Source organism: Camarhynchus parvulus, chromosome 1 (assembly GCF_901933205.1).
Source record: "Camarhynchus parvulus chromosome 1, STF_HiC, whole genome shotgun sequence".
NCBI classification, from domain to species: Eukaryota; Metazoa; Chordata; class Aves; order Passeriformes; family Thraupidae; genus Camarhynchus; species Camarhynchus parvulus.
The window spans coordinates 14999578-15024551 of record NC_044571.1 but is presented as its reverse complement, the minus strand read 5'-3'; the positions used below and the strand labels follow the sequence as shown (position 1 = coordinate 15024551).

At 39.1% G+C, this 24974-nt stretch overlaps 1 protein-coding gene across 6 annotated transcripts in view; it reads left to right on the top strand.

The window, feature by feature from the left end:
- The window catches only part of CNKSR2 (connector enhancer of kinase suppressor of Ras 2), a 207641-nt gene that overhangs the window by 17404 nt on the left and 165263 nt on the right, over positions 1–24974 (top strand). For all 6 annotated transcript variants that reach the window (XM_030960095.1, XM_030960123.1, XM_030960114.1 and 3 more), the window contains exon 2: positions 18786–18949. In XM_030960095.1, coding sequence (XP_030815955.1) covers positions 18786–18949 — 164 coding nt within the window. The remainder of the gene's footprint in view (positions 1–18785; positions 18950–24974) is intronic.

Below are 24974 nucleotides of genomic sequence, written 5' to 3'. Positions count from 1 at the left end.
TCTTAAAAAAGCTATTTGGAATAGACTTCTGACTAAGTTTAAGAAGGAGCTCTCTTAATTATAGATTAAAGGAAAATTTATAAATCTCAGAAATCCTCAAAATACTGAAGCACAGTCTTTTATAATGTTTTCAGCTTGATATTCAAAAGGTTTCAGTAAAATAAAACAGCTAGTTCTTTCAGGGGTCTGTAATTATAGGACCTATTTCTTAAATTGAGATCTGTTCCTTTGCACAGAATCAGCATTTAATCAAAATAATTTTTATATAACTACTTGTGCTCTAGAAGTACAGAATATGTGAAAGATAAAAACAAGCACCCATTTTTAATGGTATGTTTCAGCAAGCTCTGAAGGGAATGCCATGGAAAATTGCAGTGAGACTTTGCTAATCAACCCCTGTCCTTCCCTCTACTCTTCTAAGTAGCCCAGATCTTTCCCAAGTCGTGTCATCTTCACCATGAATATGATGGCTGTGGTGACTTCTGCCAGCTGTGCTTTTTAGGAGCATGCAGCCAGCTCTGTACCTAGTGGTGCGTGGCATCCCGTGTTATCCCGTGGCATCCCATGGCAAGGGCAGTGGAGGAGGCAGCTGAAAGGCTGAGAGAAAGCATGAAGATGGGGCTGTGGCTTCCTGCAGCTCCTCCCCTGGTTCTGAAGGGGGTGGGTGGCTGTTCAGCATGGGGAAGCTCTGAGCAGAGACTGGGGGGGTTTGGGCGGAGGCAGGGCATGGTCACACTGAAGTCTTCCCCGGATGGAATGGATGCGGTGAGGGACTCGAGGTATCCACACTGCAAGGCGTGGACAGGGCAGGAAGAGCAGTGGGTTTGTACAGGGAATTTGGGGATGAGAGAGACATGACTCTTGTCAGTGTTCCTGCTTGCACTGAAGAGTTGGAACTGGGCTGAGACATTCTTTTTTCTCTTTGCCTCAGCCAGCCATGGAGAAAGAGTGAGTGGACTGCAGGTGATGACTGCTGCAAAGGTCTTGGGAAGAACTGAGATGCAGGAAAAATAGACATATTTTTCCTATAAATGCTAAATGGTAAAGTTTTCTGTGAAACATGACCGTGAAAAATAACCCCTTGTTATGTTTTTCCTGCATGCCAATGGGGTATATTTTTCTGCTGGCATTTAGAGGATGCTGAGTCATGAGGACTGGGTTTACAGAAGAAAGTAATCTCCTTCTCTCTGGAGCTTGGCTTCCTTCATACAGAGACAGGAAGAACAACCTCTTTGCAGCTCTGGCTGAAGTGCGACCTTGGTAAGAAGTGGGGATGGTGAAATTTGACAGTAAGATGCAAACAAGAAAAGGTCAGTTATTACTAGAAATAAAAATACTTTTGTGGGCTTGACAATACAGAAAATATTTCTTTACAAAAGGGAAGAAGGATTGTATATACTGCACAGCTTGTAGAATCCTAAAAATGCATTTATCCTCGGCAAAGCATCTGAAGGTGTCAGGAACCATGAGATGTTACAAGCACCTCACAAGAAGACATCTGGGACCCTGATTCTTGAGATTTCAGTGGAGCTTTAGGCTGGAGAGCTTTTTCCTGTAGACGGTATGGTAGGATTTGAGATTCTCTGAAGAGATGAGATGAAGTCCTTGTGGTTTGATTATTGGGTGTTAATGTTCAAAACACTTGCAGAGTTTTTTTTCTAATGCATTCTATATGTGTTCTATTTTAACATCTATTCTAATACATTCTGTTTTTCCATTCTATAACATGGAAAATTCTTGAAGACCAAATTCATAAAAAGTTAAAATTTAATTATTTTGCCAGTATTAAAGCTAAAATGAAGGAACAAGTCAATAAGCCTTATGGTGGTATAAGACTGTATCTGAATTAATTTTGGAATATATTCTATAATTTAACACTGTCTAGTAAAGTATGTTTAACTGGAGGGCTTTTTAAAAATATTTCCAAATGCTGATGCCTTTGAGATTTTCACAATATTCTAAGGTAATGACATTATTTTCTGAGAGAGACTGTGCAGGACATACTTAGTCTGATATATAAATTCCTTCAGTAATATCAATTAAATTATTAGGACACGAGTAGCTCCACAACTTTCTGCTAGAACTAAAGCTTCATCACATGACAAGATGTGTAAGCTCACACTTACATAAAATGTTAGTGTGATCTGCATTAGTTTCAGTAGGGGTATTCACTGTCTCAAAGTTAAAATCATGGATGCTCTCAGAAATGAGGCCCATATTTGAGAACTGCAGTGTAGCTGTGGTACGTATACCTTAAAAAGCTTACTCTGGGGATTTTCTGATTTTGACTTTTATTTCTGCAGCTTTAGTACTGCATTTGTGCTAGCATCTACCATTCAGTTTGCATGTAGTTGTTCCTTAGTTACTTTACTGAGGGTGGTATGTTTCTGGGTTGCCAGTAGCTTTGAAAATAATGTAATAATGAATAGTCCTGTAAAACTACTTTTACACTGGCAAGGAGCTCTATTTTATCTCGGATGAAAGGCTTACTTTCTGGGTAGCTAAAAAAAGCATTTGTTGTTTTTTATGCCTGTACCCTCATAAACTTTTTCTAGTTGTTCTCCTCAAGGCAATTTAAAAACATTACTTTCTCATTGGTTTTGTTTAATTGCTTTTAATTGTTTTAAAATGTTTAAGCATTCACAGAGTGTTTTTTTTTTTCCCTCAAGATGGGAATAGACTTTGAGAGGATTTAGAAAGTACAATTGCTGCCAGCTGTCTTAGATACACATTTAAGCTTGCTAATTTACTTGGTAAAATTCTTTCAAAACTCAGAAACTTTAGGATCTAACGATTTAAGTAGGGCTGTGAAAGCCTCTAATCCTCTGTGTCCAAACTAGCCTTCCTCATCCTGTGCACAGAAAGAAGGGAGACGTTTTGGGATGGAATTCAATAGCATCAGGCCAAACACTGAAAGATTGTTTGCACAGCTGTGCCTAAGTGGTGACCAAACTGTTAAACAACCTAGTGGGGAGAAAATGAATAGAAACGCCTGTTGGCCAGAGGAATGAGTTTCCTGGACAGTGCTCAGGACGTTATGAAGTCATTGCACATGCTGGGTCAAGGCTTTTACCCATATTTTCCCCTTGTGCTTGGGAAGACTTCATGCTTTGCTTTTTAATAATAATATAATTGGCTTAAAGCATCTGAACAAAATTCTGCACTGACTGACGGATGAGGCACCATGGTGTACTTACCTTTAACTTCAATTAGGGAACCTTTCCCTGCTCGTAAACTGATTCACTGATGTGAGAGGAGACAGTGCCTGTACATCTGTCTTGCTTCCTTACAAATTGTAGATTATGAAACTGGACTACTGAGCAGTAATTTAATCAGTGGCATCAGAAGAGCATTAAGCTCCATTAAATGCTGGGTCACCATCAATGTCAGATGAGTATTAAATTATGGCTTGCAACTTAGTAGTACTCATCCAAAAACACAGTGCCTCAGTTGTTGGCAAGCATATAGCAGTTTATTATGAAACAGATGCTTTGGAGCTTAACATATGACTGAAGTGTCAAGTTGTAGCAGAGAAGATGGTCCCTGCAGTAATGTGGTGCTCAGACTTTGTGAGACACATGTTAGCAAATCACTCCCTACCTCAAGGATGTGGGTTAAAATCGTTTCATTAACATCATCTCCTGTTGAATGCTTGGAGGTCAAAGCAGTGCTCTGCCTGCCAAAGACTGGTTTATATAATTCTGTCTGCAAATGGTGAAGGTGCAGTTCTCCTGACAAGGAGGGAGGATCCCTACAGTCTGCTCACAGTTTGAATTTTTATGTAGAACAAACACAATTTTCTCTCTGGTTCTAGCGCACCACAACATTGCCAGCTTGGAATTTGGAAGATGCCTTTGATACCTCTGTTGCTAGTGATGGATTTTCCAAGTGACATCAGTGAGGTGAAACTAGTAATGCTCTTCTGGATGGCTTTGCTTATGTCAGCAGCAGCTCTCATGCAGCAGCTAAATCTTTGAGGCTCTTGTCAGTCTGCTGTACAGCTCCTGCCACTTCGGAAAGCTGCATGCTGCAGGAGATGCTGACCTTGGAGCTGTGCAGGGTGAAAGAAGGATGAAAAACGGATGCTTGGATAAAATGTTTTTTCCAATCCAAATGTTTTTTCCATTGTTTAGGTGGAAAGATTACAGGGTGGAGCTAAAGAAGAGAGGGTGTGGGTTGACCTGGGAGAGTAACAGATGTGCTGAGGAGAATTTTTCCTGGTGATGGTGCTGGGAAAGGAATAAATGAGAGTGATGCTGATGTAGGTGGAGCTTACCTGGTCTTTATCCAGTCTGTAGCTCGGTGGTAAGATGGGTTCTCCAAACAGGAATCTGAAGAGGATCTCTGTACCCCTCTGCTGAAGATGGTGCTTAGGGTTCTTGCAGAAAATTTTTGTGTGGTTAAGATTTTCTTATCTGATGGTAACCAGAAGTTGGCCACATAGTCTTATAAGTGCAATATTGGGACAAGATAGTTAAAGGAGTGTTAAAGTTTTTTATTTATTGAGGATTGTGTCACAGGTGCTCAGGTGTTGCCTGAACAGCAATTTCTTATTGCTGTGCAGAAACCATAGTACTTTTTTTTTTGTAGCAGTGGACTGCAGATGAAAATGCTGCAGTTTCAGCTGAAAAGATGACAACTGGCTAGAAGGCAATGGTCTTCAGGGATGAGTCCTATTAACTGGCTGCAGGAAGGGCTGCCTGAGGTGATGGAGCAGTGTGTTGAAAAACCACTCCAGTCAAAAGTCTCCAGAGTGTCCTTCTGCCCATAATTTTCACCCTAACATTTGGGGTTCATTTGCTTGTTAAAAAGTACTGTCCCAAAAATCTGCATGTCCTGCATTTCTCTTTTCAAATCTCTACCAATAACTTGTTGAAATTTTGATAGTAAGCTATTATTATCAAATGTCAGATATTCTTTCAATTTTCTACTTGTCTACCTCTTACAGTTCTGAAACTGGCTGTTATGCAGAGAACCAGCTCTGAAGGGAACTTCATCGGAGCAGAACCTATCATGAGAAGAATTGGCACCTTATCTTAGGCATTAGAATTGTCATTTCCTCTCTACCAGAGCTTAACTTCATGCGTGCTTTATTATCAAAAGCCCTATTATTTCTGAAATAGTTCAAGTTAGAAAAGACATTCTAAAAGAACTGAAAGTTTTAAGGTATTACTGTTTCTTAATGGGGGATGAAGTAAAACACAAACATGAGCATGCATTTGATGCAATGCAAGATCATAATACAGCTGTTAGATATATAGTTGGGATTGGAAATGGTGAAATTTTGTGTTTCATACCTTAGAGAAACACAAATTATGTGTTTCATACTTGGACATTTTTTCTTAAAAAAAAAAACAAACCAAGAAGCACTCTAAGTCTCACTCAGAATGTTATTTTTCAGTGAACCCAGAGGAGTTTGTGGCAGGTAACAGGGACAGTCACTTCTTTCAGTTGTTAGCAACAAGTAGGAAGACACGCAAAGTCAGAACTAATATCAAAATAGCAATTATTGACTCATTCATGTTTTACAAATACTTGAAATTATATCTGTCCAACCTTCTGTTTCAGGTATGTTTTAAAGGTTAAATATGGAATAAGGAAAGTCTTATACAGTAGAAAAATCAATACATATAAAAAGTCCTATTAAATTCAGCAGAGTGAAAATTCAGGGGTTTTCTTCACCTTGTTTTTGTTTTTGTCTATCTTCGATTTCTTATTTTCCTGGCTTTTGATTAGGTATGGATGAAGTGCTAACAAAATACATAGGATTTTTATACTGTTATCACTTTTCAATATAAATAATGCTTAAATGGGTAGGAGATAATGGAGCAAGACCAGGAAGTATACTACAGTTGGCTATATCCAGCTAGCACAGGAAATGCTAAACAGCACTTAGCATAAACCTCCTGCTGATGTCTTGTGGAAATGGGCAGGAATATCCATAATCAGTGCACTTTATCCCATGCTGACTAATACAGGCATTTAGTTCTACCAGCCAGGGTTATTGCAGAATAAAGGATGAAGATCACAGAAAGAAAAGGCAACCTCAAAATTATGTCAGTGGTAAAATTTCTCCTGTTTTGTTTTTGTTTTGTTTTTCCTTTTATCTGGTAAGCTATGGCCACAATAAACTAGGACTGCAGTTGAAGCTCAACGTTGGTTGTTTCCCATGCCTTCCACGTGCCTTGGGGCAGGGCTGTTTGTCAGTACAGCCAAGGGAAATGCAAGAGAGCATCACTGTACCTTGTGCTGCCTTCTGGAGGGCTCTGTACCAGTAGAGCTGTCAGTGGCAGCATGTTTTCTGTGATGTTCCTGGCCTCTTTCTACTTGAATTGCTTGGGAGAGTGAGTGTGGTGTGCATCTTCCACCTCCCCATAGACAGTTGTCGGTGTTACCTGCACGAGTGGAAAGTGTGGGAATTTCAGGTTAGGATTCCCAGCATTAGGCCTCTGAATGAGTGAAGTAAATGTTTGTGTATATATCTGCATTATAAAATGTTAGTAGCACTAAATGACAGCATTTTGCACAAATGTGTTTAGTGTGTAACACTATTATTTATTGAATTACCTAATCTTGTCTTTGGGAAGGAAGTTTAGGGATTCATACCATTAATTTAGTGCTATGCAGTTAATAGTTAAAAATAAATTGTTATTATTTTTGTGTGTGCACATGTTACTTTCCATGTGAATGTTCATTTCACTTTCCTGGGAATGTAACATTAACAGGACTTGAAAGAGACTAATACGTCGCTGTAGATTAATTCAGTCTTTGAAGGGTCTAATTCCTAGTTACAGCTTTTTGCTCATATGGATAAATGGTACAAGCAAGTGATTATGTAAAATGAGAAACTAACTAAAGTGTAGTTTACTTGTCACTTCAACAGATTTTTTTTTATTTTTATGTATTTACAACCTCAGCAAAACTGATAACATTATTTTGGAAAGTATATTGCCAAAGAGAAACAAAACCCAACAGATATATTTTACCATGATCCAGTTGTGTGGTTTGCATTTCCACTTTACAAGCTTGCAGTCCATGTAGTAGACTTTACATGACGGAATGTATTCTTCATTTCTAATGAGCGGGAGGAAGAGTGGGGAAGAGCACACATGTAAAGTTGTCCTTGCCTATTCTCTTATGTAAAGCTCTCTGCTTTGGATATCGTTTGAAGCAGATTGTGTTAGCCAAGAAGCTTAAAAACAAAATGTTTTTGCTTCTTAACATATCTGTGCATATGTAATAAAGCTGTAGTTACAGCACTGTTTTTAAAGTACTTTGAACATATTCTCTCCAATTATGGTTGATGTCATTAGGGGTTCTCTCTTAATTCTGAAATCCTTCCTGAGAGGAGGCAGATGGAGCCAATGAATGCTGGATGATTTTGCTGGTCATGGAAGGAAAATCAAATGTAAAGAGAGGAAGAGTAATCTGAAGCATGGATGAAGTCATTGTATAAGTACTCCCAACCAAACGTAGCCTCTTGTCCCCTGTTGTTCTAGAGAGAGGTTCCGTGTAAGTGTAGGTTCAATGTAAGTGTAGCAAAACTATGGAATTGCTTCCATTGCAAAATAAATTGGTTTGTTTTAACCATGCTGCTGGGCTGTATCAAAACCACAGACCCTCTGTGAAGACATGACCAAATAAATCTTGAAGCCTTATTTGAACCATTAGCAGATTTCTCCAGTGGGTGGGAGACTGTAAAGTACAGAGGTAAAGGAAGGCTTTAACAACTGTTGTATTATTTCTTCAGGGACACAGTGTTCCAGTTTGTGCCAAAAGGATGCCTTCTGGCATAATGAATTATTGGCAGCAAAGCTGGTTTTCATGGTGAAAAACTCCAATAAAGACTGTGGAGGGGTTATCTGACTATTTTGCATAATAGCATATATATTAGCCCATGTGAGGGAGGAAGAAGAGGAGGCCAGTTGTTACTGTCATGTAACAACAACAGTGTGTTTCAGGTGGCTGCTCCAGAGCACACTGTAGAAATGCAAACATGGAAAGGCATTTGAAAGAACAACAAGTACTTATTTACTTACTTGGCTAATGTCAGGGGTGTGCTTGGCTTACAGAAACATCTTTTGACTGTCTAACATATTATAGTTGTTTATTCTCTTTAATATATGATTCATTTATATTTTCCAGAGGTGTGGGATGGTAACTGAGACATTGTATATGAAGTGATGAGTATTAGAATTATAGCTTTTCCTCTCTTCTTCAAGACACTCCCACACATATCGAAGTATTTGACCAGTTGTTTTAAGTTACAGATGTTTCTTTGTCATATGCAGGGACATGCACAGCTTTTTCTGCCCGCAACTCTAAAACCATCCCAAGTCTCACACTGTGCTGAGTTGTGCGAACTCATTCTAAAGAGTTTTGAGCCTGGGAACTGCATGGGCGTTGTGAGGAGGAAAAAGAAATGGGAGGGAGTTCACTCAGAGTTTGAAGAAACTTTCTCTCCTGTCCTGCCTGGTGCATGCTTGCACATTTGATGGCTTTGCACTTTCTATAGTTGTATGGTGTGAAGCACAGCTGCAAATAATCATGGGAGACAGTGAAAAGCTATGGAAAATTAAGGCTTTCCTATCTTAAGTCCTGAGGGTGAGTTTCAGACTTAGCCCCTTCTAAACTGTTGAAGAAGCCAATACCACACCTATTTAGACAAAGCCTGCCATCCTTAGGGAATATGGTGGTTTCATTTCAATGCTTACAGTAATATTGGGGAATTTGATCGTTTGTCATTGTTGCTTGGTGCAAAATTGTTTGGGGGCAGGTGCTGCACATTAGTGCAGTTGTGCTCAGAGATGTGCAGCTGTAGCCCAGGGCTGGGACAGATGGAGGGCGGGTTTGCTTTGGTCCTTTCCAGCTCTGGCGCTGCTGTCTATGTTGGTGGTGTGCTTGAGCCTGGTGGTACTCCCTTCAGCCTGTTTTAATGTCATCAGTGCTCAGTGCTTGCTAGAAAGATGTGTTGGAGAAGTAACAAAGCCACGCTGTTACTAAATGGTCAGTGGTTTTTTCTGTGTAAACCAGTGGTTTAGCCTCTTTGTATGCTGGTACCAGAATATTGTATGTTTGGGGATAAGCTGTGTTTTAATCTTATAAAGTTGCTTTGTTCTAGCCCTCAGAAATTCTAAAGTCAGAAGGACATTGCTGAGAAAAACTTTTTGTTTTGCTCATTCATATATTGCTTTGTACTGTATGAGGATCCAATTAGTAATAAAGTTACTCCTTATAGTTGGATGTGTAATAGCAATTTGTAGGAAGCATCAAATTCCTACAGTGGTAGTGATGCAGACAACTGTTGTACAAGGAATCATTTTAGAGAGGAAAAATGGTAACATTTGAAATTTTAACATTTAATGAAACACAAATCCAATAGGTGTTAATTAATGGTATTTAGATCCCTAATTTTATAGTGGTGGTTGAAAAATCCCTATATGCTGAGGTAGTTGCAGTGTAGTCTAGTTTATTTGTGATAATTGGAGCAGAAACATGGTACTTTGAGGAAGAAGTTATTGATCGGATCCAAGGAGATTTCCCTTTCCTGAGGTACTCTGCACACTAGAGTACATGTGGAAAAAGGGGAAAATGATTGTGAGAATATGAAAACTGCAGTGTGAAACAGAGTAGAAATGAAAGTGGCTGTTGAGGGATTTGCCATTATTAGCTAGCCAGTATGAATTTCTTGGGAAAAGAGAAGTATATTGAGCTTCTTGGGTCAGAGCCATGTCTCCTTGTATGTTACTTTGTTCAGTCTCTAGCATTGTGGGACCCTGAATAAGGCTAGACTGGCTGGATTCTTAAAAATCATAAGCCTGGATCATAAAAATATGTTATTACATGTAAAGTGCCAATGTCACTTTTGCCTCTTGCTTTTGCAAAGCTTTGATTGTACATTCCTGTTGTCAGTTCTGCTCCAAAAATCAAAACAGCATAGACTTAAGTAAGAAAAAATAATATAATTTCCTCTTTGAAATTTTAGGGGAGTATTTCATTCAGTCTTTATAGTCTTATAATCTTAATGCTTGGATAACTTTTTGGAGAACTTCTGGTTTTGGATCAGATATTTCTGAGATGCCTCTCCTATTGGGCTGAACTTCTAACCTTGAACTTAAAAAGCTGTGACTTTATACATTTTACTATAAAAGTGAATGCACACTTTCTCATCCCAGCCCCACTGGGGCTGTCCTAGGCCCCTGCAGTTGGGTGTTGGGATTATCAGGAGTAAGTGAATGTGTTCCTTTCATTTTGCTTCATTTTAGGGATTCCTGATATTTAATGATGCTGAGTGTTGTTTGGCTCCTCTCCTTTCCACTGTCAGAGATTTCTGCTGCCATTATCAGCTACACAAACTTTTCAGCACACTTCAGCAATTCTCATGTGTAAAGGCCACAGCTGTAGTTGAACAATATGTTCATTGTAATCCAATAATAAAAGTCCTAAATATAACAGTAATTATAGCCCCTTACATTGAGAACAATATTGATAATCAGGGATACTAATGCTTGAATTTCATAGAAATAAAGCTCGACACTGGTTGTTGCAGTGTTATCCATGTTTTAAGGTTTAAAAGACTTTGCAAAACTAGTATGTGGTTGTGTAAAGATTTGGCTTTGCTATACAGATAGGCATAATGGAAGCAAAAAGTACCCAGAGATATACAAATGATTACATTTATGGACAGCTAAACAGAATGCTGTGGATATTATTCTTGTAATTAAAGAGTCCAGCTTGCCATAATAAGCTCTGAGTATAAGTAGTCTAAACTGATTTTATTAAAATAAGCCCTGTTGGACACAGCACCCAGTTTGGTCTTATGTATCTTTAACTCATGCTTATAATTAGTTCTACATGTACATTTTTGGTTTCTCTTGTCTCCTTTAGTTTTCTTTTTTCAGTAGAACACTTTTAAATTGGTCAGTGTGAAGTTCTTTGTAAAGTAGAGCTTTTGATGAGCCAAGTGTGATTGACACAGTCTTGATATTTCTCTAATTTTCTGATGAACAAAATTGCCATGTATTGCCATCATGGTCATACAATTAATATATCCAGGTCTTCTAAGAGGACAATCCCAAAAAGAGGATGCATCTGTAGGCATAGAAATAGCAGATCCTTCACAGCTGGATTCCTTGGGCAGGATTTTATTTTTAATTGCAGAATTCATAGTGACTTGAGACAGTACATCTTTCATCTCAGGCTTCTGTTTTGATCCATTGCTGTCACAAAGACACTCTTTGACTCCCAGGTTCTTGCCCAGTGTAATGCGATCTCCTTGTTCGCTTGTGCCTTTCCATTGACCAACCACAGGTCCTTCTCCTGACAAAGACCTTAAGAACAACAAGTCAAGAGAGGCTGAATTTGAATTATGTTGCTGCTTTTCGTGTTCACGTCTCTCTTTTGCATTCTTCATTTTACAAATTTAACATGCTTTTCTAGACATCGTAGTATATACCCAGTGGATATAAAGTGGGTTTTTTAATTGTGTTTCTCTTTCATTATCTAAAATAGTAGGTTTTAGTTAGCAGTACCTTTCAGCTAATGTTTTGACTGAACATTTGAAAATTTTTAGTAAAAAATACATTTAAACTAAACTGCACATAGAAAACATGTAATCTTATACTATATTCTATGAATACACATTATGCTTGAAGGAATAATTATTTGGATATTCTTGGTAATTTTTAATCTTTCTCTTTAATGCTTTTGGAATTTTATTTTACTCTGCTATGTCATAGAGGGAGAGAAGGGAGTGAGAGGCAGAATAATTCTACAGAGTGAAGAACAGATATATTTTGCAGTTAGAGGGCTTTCACCTGAAATTACAGATAAACAGTGCACAAATTGATTGTCCACCTCTTTTGCAAGTACTGCTGTAATCCAGGCATTTGGTGGCAATACTTTGTTCATTAATCTAGTACCCATTCCTTAATCTGCCTGCAATTAATGTGCTGGGATTTTTTTCCAGTTTCAAATGTATCATAATGTTTTTTCAGTTTGTACTGAAAGCTGCTTCTGGTGGTTCATGGAACATCCTTCGTCAGTACTCCTCTGGGATGGGGCATTACTTTTTTGCAGCTATCGTGTTCACAGTAGGCATTTGCCATCCACGGCACTTGAAACGTTCTGTTCTTTGCACTGTCTTCTGGCACTAATAACTGTGACATCTGTTTGTCACATATGAAGCCCAGGAGGTGCTGAAGACCCTGAAGCAGTGAGCATCCCTTCCGTGGGCAGAGGAGAATTATCTTTGCTTCTCAGGTGGGAGGCGGCTGCCTTGGCTCGCTCCTGCTTTCTGTGCTGACATTAGGACTGAGGGGCGTGGAGAGTTTCCAAATGCCCATCTCCCATGTACAGATTGTGGGGAAAACTGGCATTTCCTGGTCTTTCCTCTCATCTTTTAGTTCTGGGGAGAAAATGTGAGCAGGGATAATTGCCTGCTGTGGCCTGCCAGCAGTGCCTGTGCCCAGGAACAGCTCTTTTGGTAGAAGGGGAAGAGAGAGAGTAGTTTTCTGCTTGGTTGCCTGCTCTTTGGCATAACTAAAGCTTGTACTTTTGTGCAATTAAAGTGAATAGACTAATAGCCTATCAGCCCTAGATTAGTAAAGCCTAGGTGCAAATGCAAATGTCATAGCAAAATTTTTTAGCTTACCCGGAACTCGGCTGAATTTTCAAGTTTGAAACATATGTAGACTGATGTGCAGTCTCAAAGATTGACAGTCCTCAAGAATACTCAGCTTAAATTTAATGGTGAGCAGGGATAAAACAACTGTAACTTTTGAGAGGCCGCTCCCATCATTCTAGTTTGAGAAAAGCATTACAAATAATAGTTTGCCATATGATAAGGTATTGGGACAGTGCTACATATATGTACACCCAGTTTACATTAAATTCTAGCTTACTTTTCTTTTTCATGGCTTGGTAAATTCTGTGCTGCAGTTCATTGCTTGAATTTGTATTTGTTAAGGTATAAAAGCTGTTGGAATTCAGGTACTCCTTCTGTTCAGATTGAAAGATAAATTTGTTTGCCTTATATTTAAAGAAAAAAGAAAAGCCCCAGACATTTCATTTTGTTTCTGGTTTGTTTGGGGTTTTTTTAGTAAAGCTGTGTGCCTTTCCTTCCCATGCAAAATTATTCCATGTATTGTTTGTATGTTACTGCTTTTCAGTAAGTGCTGTGTTTACAGAACAAGGACTTGCTCAGGAAAGTTGTCAGTTTGTATCCTCACTCTGATATACCAGGGAAGTAGAAAAATATACTCCCTTGTCAAAGTTTCATGTATGATAATTAAACCTGTAATGTTCATCATCTTTTCCTTAACCCAAACTGAAAATGTGGCTGATCAGGGCAGAAGGGCTGTTATTTCCACTGTAGTTTCCCAACCTTGAAGAAAAAATTATTTTACTGCCAATTTGGGGAAGAATATTCTACCTAGTTGCCTCTGTTTTAGAACTGTATCTGAGCAGTTGATTTTATTCAGATCTAGCCATAGAAAGAGCCTATTTTAATACTTTTTAGTCTCTTAGAGGTGGAAGAAAAGACTGAACTGCTTGCAGAGGAGGAGCAGACTGAGACCAGAACCTCAAATATATTTCATGGAGAGGCTTATTTGAGTTTCAGTTACCACAGATGTGCATAACATGTGCACATCTGTGGTAACTGAAACTCAAAAATGCTCTGAATTACAGGGCAGCTTGTTCATTAGCTGTTTCAAAAGATGACCTGTTACACCCATCAAAATAAGACAATTCCTCAGAATGATCATGAAGTTATTAGTTAGGAGACTGTGACCATGGAGGATTTCTCTAAAGGGTCGTACTGGACCTTGCAGTCTTATTCCAGAAAATCATATGAATAAGAAAATAAAATTAAACCTTTCTTGATCAATTTCTATGATGCTGTTGTAATAAAAGGAATTAATTACATTGAAATCTGTCCAATTTGCATCTGTGAACTGTTAAAAATTGTTAGTAGTTTGATGAACTCTGAATAAACCCATGTAGGATAGAACTCAATGACAGAATTGGGAAAAAAAACAGCTCCAGTATGTTCTACTCACAAGAGAAACTTTTCTAGATGAGGGGTTTTGTTGTTTTTTTTGTTTGTATTTAAAGCATCGAGTCTTCTGTACAGTTTCTTTTGAAGGAGCATTTTTACTTTGTTGCTGGTATTTAAGTATTTAATCCCACGAGAGAGGTAGAGTTTGCTTGAGATTAAATGTAAAGTTGTTCCTTTCTGTCAGTGCCCAGAGTGGTCCATCTGTGTACACCACACCTCAGGTACACACCAGCTAACAAAGATGGGCAGTGTTTTAATAGCTTCATTGCTCTTGTAGGTGTGAATCGAACAGGCCAGGTAATGAGTGATAATGGGGTCTGGACAGCATTCAGCCTCTGTGGTTCATAAGCTCAGGTGAAAAGCATGTGGGGCAGGGTAGTTAAAATCATTGGAGGTCTGTGTTATTGCTGGTATTCAAGACCAGGGATCTTTCAAGGAAAAAAAGGGTTATAGTATATAGTTTCCTTTAAAGTATATAATTTTCTTTTAAAGAGTAGGTTTAAAAGGAAGAGGACCATCATCATACAGTTTAAGAGGACAAGTGTCCTCTCTTACTACTAAAACCCCTGTGCCTTTACGTATACTCCAAAAATCTTACAGTTAATTTGGGTGAGGAACAGAGTTGTTGCATATAAGACTATTACTTGTGCACTGACACCACAAAACCTGGTTTTTGTATACTCTGGGGCCTTACACATCCAGAACATAATCATGAACCTGGCTTTTGGACTGAGGCCACTTCTTGAAATATCCAGGAGTGCTGGATACACTGCAGTTTTAATCTCACCCATGGCCAGAAACAGGGAGTAGTGCATCAATCTGAGTTATTTGCTGGAATTGCTGTGGTATGGGGATTGGGTGACATCGTCTCATATGACAGAGGGGAAGAAGCAGAGCAGCCCTTGGCAGCTAGAAAAATTGCTAACTACATTGAGAGGTTGGGTGGAGTTTGGATTTGCAGAAAATTAGGAGAAGACAGTACTCTTTAGATGTTATTTTCATTTAGCTTCCTCTCCAGGCACCTGGTGTTTTTTGGTACATCTTGTCCTGTCCCAAGTTAATGGTATCATCAGCTGGGAATGCTCATTCCCTGCAGCTCCCCTCCTGTTGATTTGAAGGCAGCAGTGGCTGTCTGGATGTGTTGTGGCTTTGGGGGCAAAAGGTGTGGGAGAGGAATGCTGGCCTTTTTGTATTATTATTATCATCATCATCATTGTCATCATCATCATCTGTGCACAGTTTTGTTTACAAAAAGAAGAGTTGTTCTTTAATTTAGAAATAAAATGACAGAAATAAATTACTTTAAAAGGATGTTTAGGGAATAAGGAGACGTATTTGTGGCAAGCTATTCTGAAAACATCATCCAGTATATGGTTAAATTATTTTGTTGTTTCCTGGCTGTAATTTTTATGAAATTGGTGAGTCAAACAATTGTCAGTAATATTTTTGTTCTCTTAAACTTTGTTCTCACCCTGTAGGCGCTACATGCATCCATCTAGATTACATCTGAATGACAAAAGTACTTAGGTAGCAGGAGGAGGAAGAGTAATGCCTTTACGTAGAATTTTCTGTCAGTAACTGTTTATTAAGTGCATCTGTCATGTCTTATTCTGGATTTGTGTTGCTAGTGCCTTAGCTGGTAATTCATTTTTTGATACCTGATGACGTTGATTATTTAATGTTATTCTCATTCAGCATTCTATGTGGGTTTTAAGTTCAGGAAGAGCAGGAGTACACTGAGTCCCTCATCCAGATCATCAGTATTTTAAAAAGGACTGGCCTCAACAGAGAACCCCAAGGAGCATCACTTGTGACCAGCCACCTGCTGGATTAACTCCATTCACCACCACTCCTGGATCCCAGTCATCCAGCCAGTTTTATACCCAGCCAAGAGTACACCCATCCAAGCCATGAACTGCCAGTTTTTGCAGGAAAATGCTGTAGGAAATGATGTCAAAGACTCTTCTGAAGTCTATGTAGACAAACACCACAGCTTTTTCCTCATTTACTAAGGGGATCACCCTGTCACAGAAGGAGCTCAGATTGGTCAAACAGAACATGCCTTTTCTAAATCCATCCTGGCTGGGCCTAATCTCCCAGTTGTCTTGTATGTGCTGTGTGATTGCATTCAGGAAGAACTGCTCCTGACTTTTCCTGGCATGAGTTCAGACTGGAAGAATTATGGTTGCCCAGATCCTCCTTCCAGCACTTCTTGGAGCTGGATATCACATTTGCTGCCTTGCAGTCAACTGGAACCTTTCCAGTTAGCCAGGACTGCTGGTATTTGGTGGAAAGTGGCTCATTGAGCACTTGCACCAGCTCCCTCAGTACCCTTGGGTGGATCCCATCCAACCCCACAGACTTTTTTGTGTTTAAGTAACATAATAGGTCACTGACCATTTCCTCGTGGGTTATGGAGGCTTCATTCTGCTCCCCATCCTTGTCTTCTAGCTCAGGGGGCTAGCTCCCTGGAGAACAACTGGTCTTGTTACTCAAGGCTGAGTCAAAGAAGACATAAAGTACCTTAGTCTTTTCTTCATTCTTCCCTACTGTGTTTCCCCCCACATCTAATAAAGGTGGAAGATTCTCTGTGGCTCTCCTTTGCTTGTTAATGTATTTATTGAAACAGTTATTTTTTCTTTTATGGCACTGACCCAATTAAGTTCTATTTGGGCTTTGGCCTTTCTGATTTTCTCCCTCATGATATCCCTGTAGTCCTCCTGAGTTTCCTACCCCTTCTGAAAAAGTCATAAACTCCCTTTTTCCTGAGTTCCAGTCAAAGCTCTCTGTTCAGCCAGGCTGCTCTTCTTTCCTGACAGCTCAATTTTCACCCTGTCACAGAATCACAGAATATTCTGGGTTGTAGAGGGCCCACAAGGATCACTGAGTCCAGCTCTTAAGATAATGGTCTGTACAAGGATCAGCCCCCTCCCAGCTTTGGTGTATGTTAGCACCGTGCTCTGACCAACTGAGCTGATCTATGTAAGGGGGCCTCTCCTGCCCTCCTAAGATTTCTTTCCTAAAGAATGGGTTGAGAAAAGTTTTGATTGGAAAGGGCAGTGAAATAAAGGCAATAGCTTCAAGTGCTTGATTAACTTAGACCTTTAAGTGGCTATGTTTTGGAGGCAGAAAATCAGGCAGCAGGCTTTGGAAGGACATGGTTGAAGTCTGCTGGAACTGGGGACTTTTTCCTGTATCTTGAGACTGGAGCACTTCTTTTACAGCGTGTTTGTGTGTCGTTTAGTTTCAGTGTGTGAATTCTAGAGGTTAAAGCCCTATGAGTATTGTGTTGGTGTAGCATGGACAGAGTGTGGATGACTCCTGCCCAAGGGCTGAGCCAGGAACACCAGGCTGGCCTGCTGCTGTGGCACCCCTGCCTGCAGCACCAGCATGTTCCTCATGTGGGTCTCTTCTGAGGTGTGGCTACACCCTGAAAAGCATGAATGAGAACTAAAAATGCAACAAAACCAGTTTCAGAGAAGCTTTATGTTGTATTCCAGGGCTCTGGAATATGTAACTGGGGCTCAGCAGTCAGATCAATCTTTTATCTTCCATGTATCTTCAGATTTTTCAGACATTTTGATTAGCAAGTAAGAACGTTCTTGGTTTCTTCCAGTCTAATGAGCAGATGTCTTTTCACTATTAGGGATTGTTTGAAGACATTTTTCAGAAAGGTTGTATCTCTCAAGAAATTAATGCATTTAGGGCCTTGTCTCAAGTCCGGTTGCTTGGTAGCATTCGTGTTGATCCATTGGAAAGTATTCAGACAGAAATGGTAAATGGACCACCAAATACCCAAGAGTCTTACTTATCCCCTTGGTACATGAGTGCACATGCTGCAGAGCTTCCCTGTACTGCCTGGCTCTCTTGGGCAAAGATTGATGGGCCAGAGATGCATGATGATTTCTCTCACAATCTGCAGAGCTCTTTGCTCCAGGTGAATGTGTGGCCAGCTGCATGCCATTGACTCATAATCAAACTGAAAGGGTAGGATATGAGTGCCCCCCAAAGCAGGGCCTGTACAATGCTGCTTCAGCCAGGTCCTGAGCAAATGTGGTGCATGATTTTCAGGCGTGATTTTTGGCACAATGGGCCTGTTTCTGCTCCCTGTGTTCTGAGAAGTGCAGCCAGGTCTTGATTTGAGTGGCTTTTCATGATCATTTGTGTACTGTCACTCCTTGCAGGTCTGTGGTACATTGAGCTGGACCTGCTGCTGAGTTGGGGCCCAGTTTTTGCATTTGCAGTGCTACTGCCTTTCTTGTTCTCAGCTCTTTGCAGCTTGTTTTAGAGGCTGGCATGATCTGTGAACTTTCAGGTGACTCAGCAATATGTGAGTGACCTTGGAGTGGGAGAGACACTTTGGTGTGGCACTGCCACTATGACTGTTGTGGTCCATTGTTCCCTTTTCTCCTCTCCCCTTCCATATGTGATGGAGACATGCCTAGCGTACCTGTTATGAGGGGCTGCCAGATTGACATTCATAGCACAGTAAACTACAAGAATTCAGGGCTTTTTTCAGGGTTCAGGAGCAGTTGGTAAAAAAGCCATGGCTGCTGTAGCTCTTTGAATCTTATGATTCTTGGGTAACATAAAGTTTTTTTTTATGTTAAAATACTTCTCTTAAAGATAGGGCAAGAATCCTCTTCTGCCTCATTTTTTTATATTTCCTACTAGCGTACAAAATGTTGCTAACTTTTGTCTTTTCTCCTTTTGTCCTTTTGTGCAGGTCTTGATGATTGCCTGCAGCAATATATAAAGAACTTTGAGAGAGAGAAGATTAGTGGTGACCAGCTATTACGAATTACTCATCAGGAACTGGAAGATCTTGGAGTCACACGAATTGGCCATCAGGAGCTTATCTTGGAAGCAGTAGACTTGCTCTGTGCACTGGTAAGCTTCTTGGGGCAAATGGGGAGGGGTGAACAGTGTTCACATATTCACACTTCCTGTACTCAAATTGTTAGTCCTAAAGACTTATCTAAGCAGCTCAAGAAATTCGTGATTTGTAATGTGTGAACAGTTTAGCATTTTAAACCAGGGGCAAGATAAAGGGGAAAATCTATTGATAGAGTGATGTTTGTTAAATCAACTCGTATCAGAGATTTAGGGCTTGCATATTTGTCTTTATAGAATAAAAGTTTATCTGAAATCACAGAGAAACTAGACTCTGTTTGGTTTGTAATGTAAAATTAATTATATATGTGAACGGAGTAATTGAGTGTCAATTGCCCTTTACAAACAGAATGTTCTGATATTAACCATGTCATTCTTCACTGGTCCTTTCATGCAAATCATGTTTTAGATGATTTTTTGAGCCTGATGAAACAGAGCTGCAGTAGAAGGGATTAAATACTGAAGTAATTATCTTATGTATAAATAATATATGAATTTTTGATGAGCATGGGGAAGGATTTTGGTAATGGTCTTTTCAGTCAGGTCATGTCATGCATAACTAGGATTATCTGCTCAGTGAGGGGTGTGGTGCTGACTTCACCCTCCTTATGAACTTCCAGTGTGTGTCAGTAAAGATTAGTGATAGATTGGGCACACAGCATTCTCCACTGTAGAAAGGATTGTGAATAGCTCTGTTAAGATGTACTTCACTGCCTAAGGTGCTGTTTTGTGGGTTTTTAGTACATGCTATTCTTCAAGCCTCACAAGGAGCTTTTAAGAAAGCTGAATCCTGGGAGAGGCAATCAAAGACGGTAGGCTGAAAGGCTCTTCAGAAGGGCTTGTTTGTTCTCCATATGCAGCAGCTTTTCTGAATACCCTGTTGTTGCATTTTTGGGGTATTGTGAAGTGTAATGAAAAGGAGAGAGTGAAAAAAAAAACATACGCAAAAAAGTTAGGAAAAGGAGAAGGCTTTTTTTGTACAGAAAAACATTTGATTTTAAACACAGATTATCCTCAGTAGAATACAGTTTCTAGTAGCATTGCAGTGAGAATCAGTGGAATAAGTTAACTCATCAGTTTGTTTTTTAAATAAGGAAGTTGCAATCTTAAAAACATGCTACTGATATAGAAGGGAGCATAAAGAGTTATTCACAAAGTACTTTTCTTATCAGTCAGTGCAAAAGAAAACAGGAAAGTAAATACTTCAGTTAACTGAGAAAGATAAAGTCTAAGTTAGGGGGAGCACCAGTGACCGTTTTTCCCAGTCACACAGAGAAGCAGATTGTGGATCTTTGAAAAATCAATTACTGTTAAGGGAAAAAAACCTCTTGTTTATTAGATGAAATTTCTTTCTTCTTTGGTATGTAATTACAGATAAAATCTTCAGACAAACAAACACAACTTGTCTTTGTAGCTCCTTTATCTTAGGCAAAAGTATATGGAACTAAGTTGAATATAAAATAAGGAATTTCTAGCAAAGGCTAACACTGCATCTTAGATGCATGCAGCAAGACTCTCCATTCCTGGTTCTTGTTGCACATACAGTATTGTCTGCTTTTCTGAGTTTGTCTTAGAGAAAATTGCTAAGACACAGTGGCATGAGTTCAGATTGCAGCTTCTAATTTAAGATGAGGTTTTTGCAGTCTCACAATTGGCTCCCGATGGCTCCTCGGGGATACAAAATGTTAGTGTTATATTGATTTTAGTGGACTTAATTTGAATTTATTGTTTACCAATCAGATAGACCTCTTAGAAAATTTAATTCAGAGGCAATCCATTTAGCTGGACTGGTCCTATACTTAGAGGCTTTTCCTTTTTTATTGCATCTGTGAGTGTCTGTCCTGGGTAGGGCTTGTCTTTTCTTCTGATTTGACTTTAATATTAGCTGTATTGTTTAGAAGAACATTAAGCCTATGACTCTCCAATATAGGATAACTGCTAATTCAGATAGTGGCTATGCATTTTTTTAATTATCTGATTTTTTTCTGTGTTTGTTTGATAGGAGTTTGACAGAGGTTTCATGATAGAACTTACGTTTCATGATAGAACTTAGCATGAGTTACAAATACATGATCCAAATGAGTTTACATGTCTTTGGATGCTGGAGAATATGGATGGTATGATGGGCTATGAATAGTAAAGTTAATTATGCCTTGCAAGCTTAACCCCAGATTGATTTAAAAGTAAATATTAAAAAATTAAAGGATTGTTGCTTCTGCTTCTTCCCCCTTTCTCTCTGGGTTAGTGAGTGACCACCTAAACAGTTTTTGGCATTGAGTACAACTGAGGGGACAGAACCCCTCCCCATCTCTGTTCCCACTCTTCAGGGGAGTTTTCCAATGCAGAGTTGCTGTCACTTAGGAAGGCTTCTGCAATGTTGATTGCTGATGTGCTTTATTCCTGCCACCCCTTCCCAATATTTTTTGGAGGTAAACTTCTGCTTGCAGTTCCCTGGCAGCTCTGGATATGGCAAACAGCAGACCAGCTGCTTGTGTTGCATGCCTATAATTCACAGGGCTGCATTTTCTTACCAGGGGAAGGTGGAGAGCCTGAACAAGCATATCTGACTGGTATGGAGAGTGCAGGAGACATGCCAGTGGGGGCTGTTGGACTGTGCTAAACACACAAACTGCCACAGTAAGAGTTGGGAGCCAGTTATGATTGATAACACATCCTATTTAAAGGATGTTCTTTATGGGTTTTTGACAGAAGGTGGGTGGGTGGCTGGCTATGGTCTCTCACATTATTCGCCTCCTGTCATCAGCACTTGCAACCAATGAATCCTCCAGAGATTGTGAGCTGATCAGAGGACAAATGGTGGCCTGTGCTATCCATCTTTAGTAGAGTCTCTCTTGGCTGCCAGCCTGCCATACTGTGCTCTTGACAGCAGAACAAGCATTCAGGGGGTGATATTCACAGGTTTTCTTTTCCTGTGGTGCTTCAGGGAAGGAGGAATAAAGTTTTTGGGCAGCTGCTACTGCTGTTATAGGTCATGCTTGCTGGTAATGGTGGGGGTGTACATTCTGCATACCTTTGCTGGAGCTGAACATGCTCTGGGAGTGGGCAGGCAATCTAAGGAACATTGTTCATCTCTTCCCTCTCTCCTTCACACTGTGAAGGTGGGAGCATGTTCAATAGATTATCATGTCTTGGTGCAGCTTTCTGGTTTACAAAATCCATATGTCAGAAAGGGCACGATAACGGAAGTGTTCTCTGTGCTTAGAAGAAATAAGTATTGATGTCTGTGATGGTATTTTGTTGCTGCTAAGAGTGTGTCACGTGTTTTTCAAGGTGAGAAACCTTGAGAAGCCACCATGATGGATATATGCTGGCAGCATTACTTAATTTCCAGCAAGACAAATTTCATGTTCTTGTCTTTCTGTTTAAATTGGGACATGCAATCAGACTGGCGGTGTCAGCAGGTAGATTTTTACTTGATGTGGATGGACATTTTTATTAATACTAACAAAATCACCCAAAATAATTGACATCTCAAAACTAGTGGAAAATGATAGACTGAGAAATTACATGTCCAGCTCTAGAGATACAGGAGAAACTACTGACTGCCATGTTTCTCCACTATTCACAGGTAATAAAATATATAGTTGTTCATTAGTTCTAACAATTGCCTTTAAGATCTTAGCCTCAACATGATCATGTTTGAGGGTGAAGCTAGCCTAACACTGCTTTTCATTTAATCATTAAACAAACAACAGTGTAGCAGACTTCATCATCACAAAATGTGATGAGCCTTGTTTCTTTGATGGTTGCTTTAAAAACTGGATGTGAATGAACAATACCAGTAGAAAATAAATTGAGAAGAAAAGGAGATGATGCATTGGGAGAAGTGCATAATAAAGAACAAATATGTTAGATAATGTTGTCAGATTGTTATACCAGTCATCAGGTTTGGAATGCATTGGGGGATCTTGTAGCTCCACCTATATGTAACTGGCCTGAAGAAAGCGAAGAAATTACATAATTCTTTTTCCATCATCTGTCAGGAGATGGAGTTGCATTTATGAAACTGGGTCTGACTACTTTTTCCCCAAAAACACTGCACACTGCCTGGAGAACACAAAAACTGAAGACTGCTCAGCCAGACATGACTTCTTCCATCTTTAAGAAAATGATCTAGTTTACCACAATGCCTTGATAAATGAGATGCCAGATGAAGATTCTTCTTTTTTTTTTTTGCTTTCCTAAATACCATGTTCATTGTGTATGCATGAATTTTAAATTAGTTTAATTTGGTTTTGCAAATATTTTTAAACAGAGATCCTAAAGTAGATGTGTTGTTATAAGAATTTGAAAAGCTTCAAAAATAATTTTTGGATGCTTTGAAGTTTTTCATTAACAAAGAACTTCATGAAGTCCCTGTGAATTTGCAAAATAATTCTTCAGGGAATCTTAATTTGTGTAGAATAGAGTTTAGTTAAAAAATAAAACAAAACAAATTTTGCTTTGTAGAGCATACTAGTTTCAGTACTAGTTTCATGCTAGTTAGTTAAATCTGCTATGGCTGTACAGGAATTTATTGCACACTATATTTGAATCTGTAAAGCTAGAAGATTGCAGCAGATGAAATAGCATTATTATTTGGCAGAGAAAACATTGGTGTGCACTAACAGCATGAAATTACTTACCATTTGCCACTAACACAAAACATTGATATGCAAATGAATGTAAAAAATAGACCTGCTTTACCCATGAATGATTTAATTCCTTTTAAGAATTATGCTTTTTATCTTAATTTCATCTTCCTGCCATTTCTCACACAGAAATATTTTTTTTGCACTTATCACTAGTCAGATCTTAAAACTGTTTTGTCAGTAACGGTGAATATTAGACTTAATCATTCTGGTGCTAAATGAAGTAGGCTTCATTTCAGAATGGAGATTTATATGTACTGAAGGTGGAATTTACTGCTAGTATCTGAATGCTCATAGCAGAAAAATTACTTACCGTTTTCACTATTGCCCATTGCAAGTTAAAGTTCTGCTTATATATCATTTATCATATGCCTCCCTGTCCTCAGCCTGAGCTAATCTAACTGCAGTGCAGGAAATCCTGAAGTCCATCACCAGATCAATAAAGCTAAGGAGCTAAAGAGTTTCTGATAGCTCATATAGATCACATTGAAAATGTGTTAGCAAATCTTTTACACAGAACTGCAGTAAACCCTATCTTGTGCCAAAGGCAGTAAATACATCTGCATGCAAAGGGTGAACATCCTTCTTCCCACCAGCCTCAAGAATCAGTCATGGATCTTAGATACTTTTTAATTGTGGATTTTGTTGTTGGTGGTTTTTTCTTTTCTTTCTTTGTTTTTGTTTTGTTTTGTTTTTCTTTTCCTTTGGGCTGCTTGGAGGTTTGGACAAGTATGAAATGCATACCCTGGTTCATAGAGTCATAGTGTGGCTTGGGTTAGGAGGGACATGTAAACCCCCAGTTAAAAGCAGACTGGATAAAAAGAGCTGTTACAGTGTAAAATGTTTTTAAAAGGTAGTGTGTTCATAACAATACTTATTTCCTTTTTCAAACAATTATTTTGAACTGCTGATTAGCTGTTTAAGACTTTGGAAATGTGTGTAACTGGATATGGAACTGGTAGTTCAAATTATGGAGAAATAAGAGCATTTGGCAGGCTAGGGACTAAATTACATGAGAAACTAAAAAAAAACCCCAAAAAGTAATGAGCATTTGGTCTTTCAGAGGCTGTTGATTGAATAAGAGAAAGAATAGTTTATATAATTGCTCTATTAGTGCTACAAAGCATGGCCTTGGCTTGGCTTTTTGACATGTTCCTTGATTGTCGTGTAGAAAAAGAAGGACATTTTTCAAGGAGATAATGATGATGACTTCATAGTCATCTTTCCTGGGTTCTGCAAGGCTAGAAGTATCACACACCTGAGTGTTCTTCTGACTATAAACATTTAGGACAAATATTTACACTCTTTGAAACGGTTTGCCTTTTAATCAGTGTATGTTTAATAATTGCAGTAAATGATAAATGTCATTT